We start from the raw sequence: 10110 nt of genomic DNA, 5'->3' as shown, positions 1-10110 counted from the left end.
CCATCTAGGCTGAGGTGAGTGATTGCTGTCCTGATATCCAGAAGCTCTTTTTTCCGTAAGATACGGTGGCAGAAACATTATGTACAAAATAAGTTACAAATAACGCGAAAAAACCCCACATAATAGCACAATTGGTTGGGTGCCGTAAAACTGCTGCCATTTCTTCCGTCGTATAGCAGGATGCACCTGAGCTCAATTTCGAGTCTCATAGCAAAGGGTCTGAATACTTATGTAAATAAGGTATTTCTGTTTCTATTTCTTATACATTTGCAAAAAAATTCACAAAAACTGTTTTCTCTTTGTCAATATGGGGTATTGTGTGTAGATTGATGAGGAAAACAATGAATTTAATCAGTTTTGGAATAAGGCTGTAACGTAACAAAATGTGGAAAAAGGGAAGGGGTCTGAAAAACGTTCCAAATGCACTGTAACTACTGCTGTACACACTTTTTCTATTCATATACTGTCCATACCATCAGTAAGCATTTCACGCTAAGGTCTACACCTGTTGTATTCGGCACATGTGACAAATAAAATTTGATTTAATACTGTCTTACACACCATTATATACAGTACCAGTCAAACGTTTGGACACACCTACTCATTCAAGGGTTTTTCTTTATTTTTACTATTTTCTACATTGTACCAGCCAACAAGTGCTCATCATATGTGGGAACACCTACTCATTCCGTTTTTCTTTATTTTTACTATTTTACATTGAAGCAGCTAACAAGTGCTCAGCATATGTGGGAACTCCTTCAAGACTGTTGGACAAGCATTCCAGGTGAAGCTGGTTGAGAGAATGCCAAGAGTGTGCAAAGCTGTCATCAAGGCAAAGTGTGACTACTTTGAAGAATCTAAAATATATTTAGATTTGTTTAACACTTTTTTGGTTACTTCATGATTCCATATGTTATTTCATAGTTTTGATGTCTTCACTATTCTACAATGTAGCAAATAGTCAAAATAAAGTAAAACCCTTGAATGAGTAGGTGTGTCCAAACTTTTGACTGATACTGTACATATTCAGTGAGCTCCAAAAGTAGTGACAGTGACAATTGTTGTTATTGTTTTGGATCTGTACCCCAGCACTTTGGATTTGAAATGATACAATGACTATGTTAAAGTGAAATTCATTTGAGGGTATTGTCATCCATATTGGGTGAACCGTTTAGTGAGAAAATTAGATGCACAAGAATCATACCAAGACATGCTACCCTCTCACCATTACAATAACAGTGGAGATTAGAATATTTATATATTTGGTATGATGATAAAAAAAAAATCATTTAGCAGAAGCTCTTATCCAGAGCGACTTACAGTAGTGAGTGAATACATTTTCATAAAAAAAAAAAAATGTCATACCGGTCGTGGGAATTGAACCCACAACCCTGGAATTGCAACCGCCATGCTCTACCAACTAAGCTACACAGAACACTATGATACTGATATTTTTGCATCTGTAGAAGTGTTTAGAAACATATTCTATTCTTCCTTACAATAAAAGTGACTCCAAAATGACAAATAATCGGAAACAAACAAAACAAACAGCAAATGCAGCTAACACATTTGTAGAGTCACACGTTTGATGCAGTCATTGTGTGCTATGAATATGGGACCAAATACTACTTTAATACACAAGTGAATTTTCCCCAATACTTTTGGTACCCTAAAATGGGGGTATATGTACCAAAAGTGCTGTAAATTCACGATAACATGATTCCAGAAGACAGAAGGGGTATTTAAAGACAACAGTCATTAGGATATTCATTTATTATTATAAAATGTATTGAGTTTGATAATTATGGTAAAAGTTATGGTAAAATGGTTGAGTTGGTGACATTCAGTATAATGATCAATGGTATTAGACCTTCATTACTACCGATCTGTAAAAAAAAGAAAAAAGGGACAATTTTATACAATGCACTCCAGTTATGTATCAGCCTACAAATGGTTAAAATTGTCAGTAAATAGACCCTTCAGAATTACTCACATTCACATGTGGGAAGGGCAGGAGTCCATGTCCCATCCAGGCTGCATGTGACGGTGCTTGGTCCATGCCTCACCATGCCCCTAGAGCAGACAAATGTCACAGAGTCGCCAAACTCAAGTGGCATTCTAATTCCTCCTGTCCTTCGGGCATATTGTACTCTGGGATAGGGACATGTAATGTCTGTGAACAGAGATTAAAGAGTCAACATAAGCTTTTATTCTATTGGTTTTAAAGGGGTTGGTTCCTTAATATTACTCTCAGTGCCAAGTTCTCAACACTTAAGGGATGTTCCTAGTTTGCTAAAGGGAACAAAAACATAGCAAAAATAGTGCAGCTATAGAAGCTATAGAGTTAAACAGGAAATGGCACCTTTGCACTCTGGAGGTGGCGCACTCCATGTCCCATCTTTGGTACAGTAGAGCTCACTCGTTCCAATCAGTTTCCCTACGCGACACCGATAGCCTATCACAGTGTTGTAAACGTAAGGTGGTTCCAAATGGCCATTTATCTCTCCATTTACCACCTCAGGAAGTTTAGCACACTGCACAGCTGAAAGTCACACACACAATGTACATTTACATGATTTACATTACCCTTTTTTTAAGATTATGGGGACAGAACTGAAGTTCAGGGATGTTCTAAACTAAAGCAAAGTTACCTAAAGCAATTGACCTATGACCCAGGTGTAATACTGTGTCGTGCAGTAGACCATCTAAAAAATAAATGAGACACCTTCACAGACAGGAACACGCCCATCCCAGCCATCATTCATGCAATTTCTTACATCCTGTCCAACCAGCTGATACCTGGTGTAATAATGGGTACAAAAAGTGATTTAATATGACAACGCATAATTTTATTTGTACACTGCAACAATTATGAGAGTAGCCTCAAGAGCAAAAAGACATACTAGCAGAATAGAACTTACCCCTCATCACAAACCCCTGTGGCTGTATCTCCAAACTCTACACCGGTATAGACGAAATGACCAAAAGACATCTCTCCAGCTGATCCACATGATTTGCCTTTGGACAAGAAAATGTCAACAAATTACATTTTTTAGAAGGCACAAAACACACAAACATTAGTGTGTATTAATACTAAGAAGTATTAATGATGTGCCAGAGTATATGAAAAGTATATGTAGAGTAACTAACTGTACATATACAGTACCAGTCTAAAGTTTGGACACACCTACTCATTCAAGTAATTTTTTTTTACTATTTTCTACATTGTAGAATAATAGTGAAGACATCAAAACTATGAAATAACACATATGTAATCATGTAGTAACCAAAAAAGTGTTAAACAAATATATTAGTAGCCACCCTTTGCCTTAATGACAGCTTTGCATACTCTTGGCATTCTCTCAAACAGCTTCACCTGGTATGCTTTTTCAACAGTCTTGAATGAGTTCCCACATATTCTGAGCACTTGTTGGCTGCTTTTCCTTCACTCTGCGGTCCAAATCATCCCAAACCATATCAATTGGGTTGAGGTCGGGTGATTGTGGAGGCCAGGTCATCTGATGCAGCACTCCGTCACTCTGCTTCTTGGTCAAATAGCCCTTACACAGCCTGGATTTGTGTTGCGTCACTGTCCTGTTGAAAAACAAATGATAGTCCCACTAAGCCCAAACTAGATGGGATTGTGTATCGCTGCAGAATGCTGTGGTAGCCATGTTGGTTAAGTGTGCCTTGAATTCTAAATAAATCACTGACTTTGTCACCAGCAAAGCCCCCCCACACCATCACACCTCCTCCTCCAGGCTTCACGGTGGGAACCACACATGCGGAGATAATCCGATCACCTACTCTGCGTCTCACAAAGACAGCGGTTGGAACCAAAAATCCCAGTTGGACTCATCAGACCAAAAGGACAGATTTCCACCGGTCTAATGTCCATTGCTCATGTTTCTTGGCCCAAGCAAGTCTCTTCTTCTTATTGGTGTTCTTTAGTAGTGGTTTCTTTGCAGCAACTTGAACATGAAGGCCTGATTCATGCAGTCTACTCTGAACAGTTGATGTTGAGATGTGTCAGTTACTTGAATTCTGTGAAGCATTTATTTGGGCTGGTAACTCTAATGAACTTATCCTCTGCAGTAGAGGTAACTCTGGGTCTTCCTTTCCTGTGGCGGACCTCATGAGAGCCAGTTTCATCATAGCGCTTGATGGTTTTTGCAACTGCACTTGAAGAAACTTTCAAAGTTCTTGAAATGTTCCGTATTGACTGTAAAGTAATGGACTGTTGTTTCTCTTTGCTTATTTGAGCTGTTCTTGCTATAATATGGACTTGATATTTTAGCAAAAAGGTCTATCTTCTGTAAACCACCCCTACCTTGTCACAACACAACTGATTGGCTCAAACGCATTAAGAAGGAAATCAATTCCCCAAATGAACTGTTAATTCAAATGCATTCCAGATGACTACCACATGAAGCTGGTTGAGAGAATGCCAAGTGTGCAAATCTGTCATCAAGGCAAAGGGTGTCTACTTTGAAGAACCTCAAATATAAAATATATTTTGATTTGTTTAACTTTTTTTTTTGGTTACTACATGATTCCATGTGTGTTATTTCATAGTTTTGATGTCTTCATTATTATTCTACAATGTAGAAAATAGTAAAAATAAATAAAAACCCTTGAATGAGTAGGTGTGTCCAAACTTTTGATTGGTACTGTACTTTCATCTATTCTGGCACATAATTTCATATGGTTTCTTACGTTCACATCTCAGAGTTACTGGTGTCCACCTCCCACTGACACAGGTACTATAGTAAGTGCCTCTTACTCTAATGTATCCCATGGCACAACTGTACCTGACCCGGTGACCAGGACTAAAATCTGCCTGTGCTCTACAGCAGTCAGAAAGGTGTGTGTTGGAGAGGTACGGTGGCACTCCACATCTGCCTACAGGAAAGGGAGATAGAAATCAGATCTGGTATAAAACCAATGCATCATAACATGTATTATATATTTCAATGATCAAAGTGACAGACCTTGGCTGGTGTTGTGTTTACCATTAGGCTTTGGGCTTTTAATTATATCATTAGAGGGCAGACAAAGTGGGAGATCGGGCTGCCACTGGCCGTCTGGTCCACAGGTGAGCTGCTGGGCTCCAGTCAGGAGGAAGCCCTTGGAGCAGGCCAAGGTCACTGAGTCTCTGACCCTGTACACTGAGCCAGTCTCACTCAGCTTCACACTGTTGGCCACTGAAGGAGCAGGGCAGGTCACTTCTGCTGGAACCACTTGTGGTTCACCTCCCTCTAGAATGATGACATTTCAAATGTTATTGTGGTTTTGTTTCATTCATTCTTGTATCTATAATTTCATTTAAAAAAGTGTGCCTCATCTTGGAGATAAGAGGAAAAATGACCTCGTACTTTAGTAAAAAGCACAACATTGAGACTAGACTTACAGTACATTCAATCCTTTGAAAACAAGAGATCCTTTACCTGGCACACATTGTGGAATCTCCTCCATCCATTTCCCAGATCTTGAACATTTTATGCGGGCAGCACCTTTTAGCAGGTTTCCTTTAGAGCAGGAAATGGTTACATCTGATCCAGGTCTTCTATGCTTGATGGATGGGCTACCATTTGTTATGTTTAATATAGGGCACTTAATCACTACATGAGTAAAAAAAAGATAGAAGCAGGTTAAAACGGAGTTACAACACATTTGACACAGAGTCTGTATAGCAGTTGTCCTAATCATGTCAGGATACTTACGTATGCACTGTGGAAGAGAAGGAGTCCATTTTCCTTTAACCCCACATGTGACAGTGTTTGATCCATTCAAATAATAAAGGTCCTTGCAGGAAAAAGACAAAGAATCTCCAGATATATAAACTGGCTTCAACCCATTGATCAACGTCTGCCCCTTTGCCTTGGGGGCATTGCAAGTGATCTCTAGAAAAAAAGAAGCAGAAAAAGCTCATACAAGTTTGGTGTCTCTCTGTGGCAGATGGCCATGCCCTATCATTACAGAGCACTCCTAACAAATCATCACTGAAGAATGATAATTAGAGTTTCAAAAAACTATGCAACAAAACAGACACAGCAATGTCTCCATAGAGTGGGAGTTGGAATTACAAGAGCTAAGCACCGCCATAAAAAAATCAAGGCTCCTCCAGCAATGAATATGGGCCAGACACCCCAAAAAAGTGAAAAGATTTCAACTTTGGGCACCCTTAAGTGATGTTGGGCACCCCTACTTGAGTCAATGTGTTATTCAAGCCAGGATGGACCTCACCTCCGACAGAGGGCAGACAAAGTGGGAGCTCGGGCTGCCACTGGCCGTCTGGTCCACAGGTGAGCTGCTGGGCTCCAGTCAGGAGGAAGCCCTTGGAGCAGGCCAAGGTCACTGAGTCTCTGACCCTGTACACTGAGCCAGTCTCACTCAGCTTCACACTGTTGGCCACTGAAGGAGCAGGGCAGGTCACTTCTGCTGGAACCACTTGTGGTTCACCTCCCTCTAGAATGATGACATTTCAAATGTTATTGTGGTTTTGTTTCATTCATTCTTGTATCTATAATGACAAAAAAAATATGTGCCTCATCTTGGAGATTAAGAGGAAAAACAGATGCCTCCATCGAGACAATGAACTCATGCTTTGGTAAAAAGCACCACAACATTATGGGTGCCTGTGATTTGGGCGATTTTCACAAAATGTCATCCATAGAAGGGTCCTTTGGAGTAAGGATTGTTGACATATATTTCACATTTTTATCTTAAAGCATAATTGATAAATAACTAATTGAAGTTGGAACATTTGTGAGTTTTTGGCCTTACCCAGACCTCCTTTAAGATTCCATAATGTTTCATCTGTAAATGCTAAAAATGTACGTCATATGAAGCTTTACTGTTCGCTTTGTAATATGAGTAGTAATTTCATTTCAATAATAGTTTCCATGCATTAATTTGTTTTGGTTTTTTAAATATAAACATAAATATTGAAGATATACAATTTTTGATTTGGCTACATTTGTTTCATATTGTTGAACATAATATACTCTACAGGCATATCAAAGTTCCAGAGTGGGATCTCTGCTAGTTTGAAAGTTAAGGTCCATTTTATACAGAGAAATTGGCATATTAGGCAATGTAACCGATTGAAGCCCTCGTTTTACTTGTATCAATGCAAATCCTGTAAATTACCAGCAGAGGGCAACCATTTTGAATCCAATTTCACATTCACAATGTTGGTAATGCTTACAAATTGGATCATAACCACTGAGGTATAATAAGAACTAGAAACTGCGTCCAAGATGTTCCGACCTTTTTTCAAGGAAATCTACTCAAGTTCCGATTCATGAACCGTCTATATCCGGGTTGGATCCGGTTTATACGGACCAACATCACGTGCGCACCAGCACTTAGTGAGCACAGGCGACATTATCGCATCATCCAAAAACATAGCAGACCTTGGATGAATATAAAATGTTAATATCAACATCTAAGAGTGATGCAAAAAATATATATATTTTAAAAAATCTGCTGACGTGAAAATAATTTGAATAATTAAATGAATGTTTTGTGCACAAAGGTGATGACTAAAGTCTCTTATTAGGAATTTTCAAATCTGACTACTCTATGTGGCCGTCTATAGAAACTGTCTTTCTGGGCCAGGTGGCAGTTAAACTGCAGTACCGAAGCAAAACTGTAGGAGCAGTCGAAACCGTACTTCTAGACCGAAACCCTGGCCCCTTGGTCATAACTCTAAAAGTAGCAGAGTTCTCATTTTAAACTGTGATATGCCCATAGAGTATATTATGTTCAACAATATTAAGATATTCATATGACACCATTGTTTGCTTTGTAGTACCTACAGATAAAACATTGTGGAGTCTTAAAGCGGCAATAAGCAGTTGAAGCAATAACAAAGCGTTTTTCCCGCCCCTGTTTTGGTAAAAAGCTGAAGGTAGGGCTGGAGATATGTAAGCACTCTGAAATTCATAGACAGTGCTATGGATGCATGGACTGACCATCCAAGATATGTAGTTTTAACCATGTAATAAGGCTACATAGTGTTTGTTTTTTACGTTTACCTTGTTTACAAACATTGGAGTAAAACAAGCTTATATTTTGGGTTCTGATGGGGCACGAGAGTTGAACTAAGCTCATGAGGCATTTATAAGTTATATTCTACAAGAATCACTGGGTACATATAATTAATTTGTAAGTCAATTTTTTTTATGTAGCATCAGATTTCCCCTTTAAATGAGGCATGGGTTAGGCCAAAATGTCACAAATAGTCCAACTTCAATTGATTATTTGTCAATTATGCTTTAAGATACAAATGGAAAATATGTCAACAATCCTTCCCCCAAAGGAACCTTCAATGGATTCACTTTTGTGAAAAAATATAAATAAAAATTATGGTCTTTTTTTTGTTCTAGTTTGGTGATGAATCACCCTTACAGGACATTAGCTAGGACATTATTACCCATGCTGTGGTAGCCTAAAGGAACATTTGTTTACATGATATTCTAATGCTTTTGTAACAATGGGACAATTACGGACTGAATGTCCAAGGCCAACATGGTCAAGTCTCAACAACAGGATCTTGGTGTGTCATGCCTACAATCAACTAGACAAGTACAGGGCATGCAGTCTGGTACTTCATACAGCAGAACCTACTAAATTGATTAGGATGCATGTTATATGTCCTACTTAGAAAGGGACAGACCTGATTGCTGCATACCTTCACACGTGGGAATCTCTCCACTCCAGCCAGAGTCCTTACATATTCTGTATTCCATCCCCTTCAGTGTAAACCTGTGCAAATATCACAGATTAAGAAAAAGCTCAAGTTATAGGCCCATTTCATTACATTCAAGACACTTACCCCTCATTGCACACTGCATATGCCTTGTCCCCCAACAAAGACCCCGTATAATGAAAGTATCCATTGAATAACTCCCCAGCAGATCCACAGTTCTTCTCTGAAGAGAGGATGGGACACATTAGAAAACAGCAGAGCAGTCAGGGTGAATCCAGGGTGAGATACTGTGCCAAACTCAACATAAATAACCACAGGGAACTGTTTGTGCCAAACAGCACTAAGACAGACACACTGCAGTCCTCAAGGACTGAATTGAATAGAAACGTTATTCCCAAATGTTCTCTTTGCAACCACCAGAGGGCCCCAGTAAATGTAAGTGTCAAATGACATCTACTTGCCACAACAACCTAATCCCAGAGACAGTTATAACCATAATGACATTCATTGAACCAGTGTTATGCACAACAACAATATATACTGATCTAAATGCTTAGCTGTAGGCAATTACTTACTTTCACATGTCATGGTTAACTGTGTCCATTTTCCATTTTGACACTTGATAATGCGACTGCCACTGTTCGGAGTGTAGCCCTCCGCGCATCTGTAGCGGACTTTTTCTCCATTGCTGAATATACCCTTTTTCGGTTTCATGTACATGTCCTCGATTTGCGTGTGTGGATAGGACAACGGCGCATCACATTTCGATGGAACTTGAGCTGTTTAGAAACAAATGAGCCACATCAGCAACAGTGGCAATTCAAATCACTGCGTTCATCCGATGAATATGTAAAAATGCAACAAATGACATTGCCAGTGTTAAAGTGGACTTTGCCTTGTTAATTTTACGAATACAACAATCTCACCTGAGGCATGTAGGGCAAGTGATAAGAAGAACACGACATTATAAACCAGATTCATCGTTTCATGTGCATTCGGGTCTGTACGCTCACCAGTTTAAACGTTATTGAGCTTAATAAAATGGTATGTCGACTGCGTTATATTTTATAGTTGGAGGGGAGGTGACGTAAAATGACGAGTAGCCTTGTAGGCCTACGTATCTAGGCTATTCAGATTTATTTACGTCAAGTAATCTGAGTTTTTCCATTGGTAATACTTAGACTCACTCCTATGTTGGAGTGTTTCTTGATCAATTTATCAAACATGATTTTCACAATCATGTATGATAAGTGGTTCAAGAAACACTCCAACAATGGAGTGAGTCAAAGTTTCCCACAGGGCAAAAACCAGTGGTGTAAAGTACTTAAGTAAAAATACTTTAAGGTGCTACTTAAGTATTTTTGTTGTGGTATCTGTACATTACTATTCATATT

The 10110-nt window shown here is 39.0% G+C and overlaps 1 protein-coding gene across 4 annotated transcripts; it reads right to left on the bottom strand.

Moving 5' to 3' along the window:
* Positions 1-1755: 1755 nt before the first annotated feature.
* si:ch73-217n20.1 (complement receptor type 2) lies at positions 1756-9810 on the bottom strand. Of its 4 annotated transcripts, none has more exons than XM_014135489.2 (14): positions 9643-9810; positions 9292-9495; positions 8843-8939; positions 8684-8772; positions 6247-6468; positions 5724-5903; positions 5448-5621; positions 4992-5258; positions 4717-4902; positions 2922-3018; positions 2726-2799; positions 2363-2542; positions 1994-2173; positions 1756-1886 (listed from the first exon to the last, which is right to left on the bottom strand). In XM_014135489.2, the coding sequence occupies exons 1-14, from the start codon at positions 9695-9697 to the stop codon at positions 1879-1881; spliced, it is 2013 nt and encodes a 670-aa protein (XP_013990964.2). In that variant the 5' UTR covers positions 9698-9810; the 3' UTR covers positions 1756-1878. The 4 variants fall into 4 exon arrangements, with proteins under 4 accessions (XP_013990964.2, XP_013990966.2, XP_013990965.2 ...); XM_014135491.2 differs by having other exon boundaries at positions 5013-5258; XM_014135490.2 differs by having other exon boundaries at positions 8699-8772.
* Positions 9811-10110: the final 300 nt, after the last annotated feature.

Source organism: Salmo salar, chromosome ssa13, assembly GCF_905237065.1.
Source record: "Salmo salar chromosome ssa13, Ssal_v3.1, whole genome shotgun sequence".
In the NCBI taxonomy this organism is placed as follows: domain Eukaryota; kingdom Metazoa; phylum Chordata; class Actinopteri; order Salmoniformes; family Salmonidae; genus Salmo; species Salmo salar.
The sequence above is the reverse complement of the archived record's forward strand: the minus strand, read 5'-3'. Positions and strand labels throughout refer to the sequence as shown.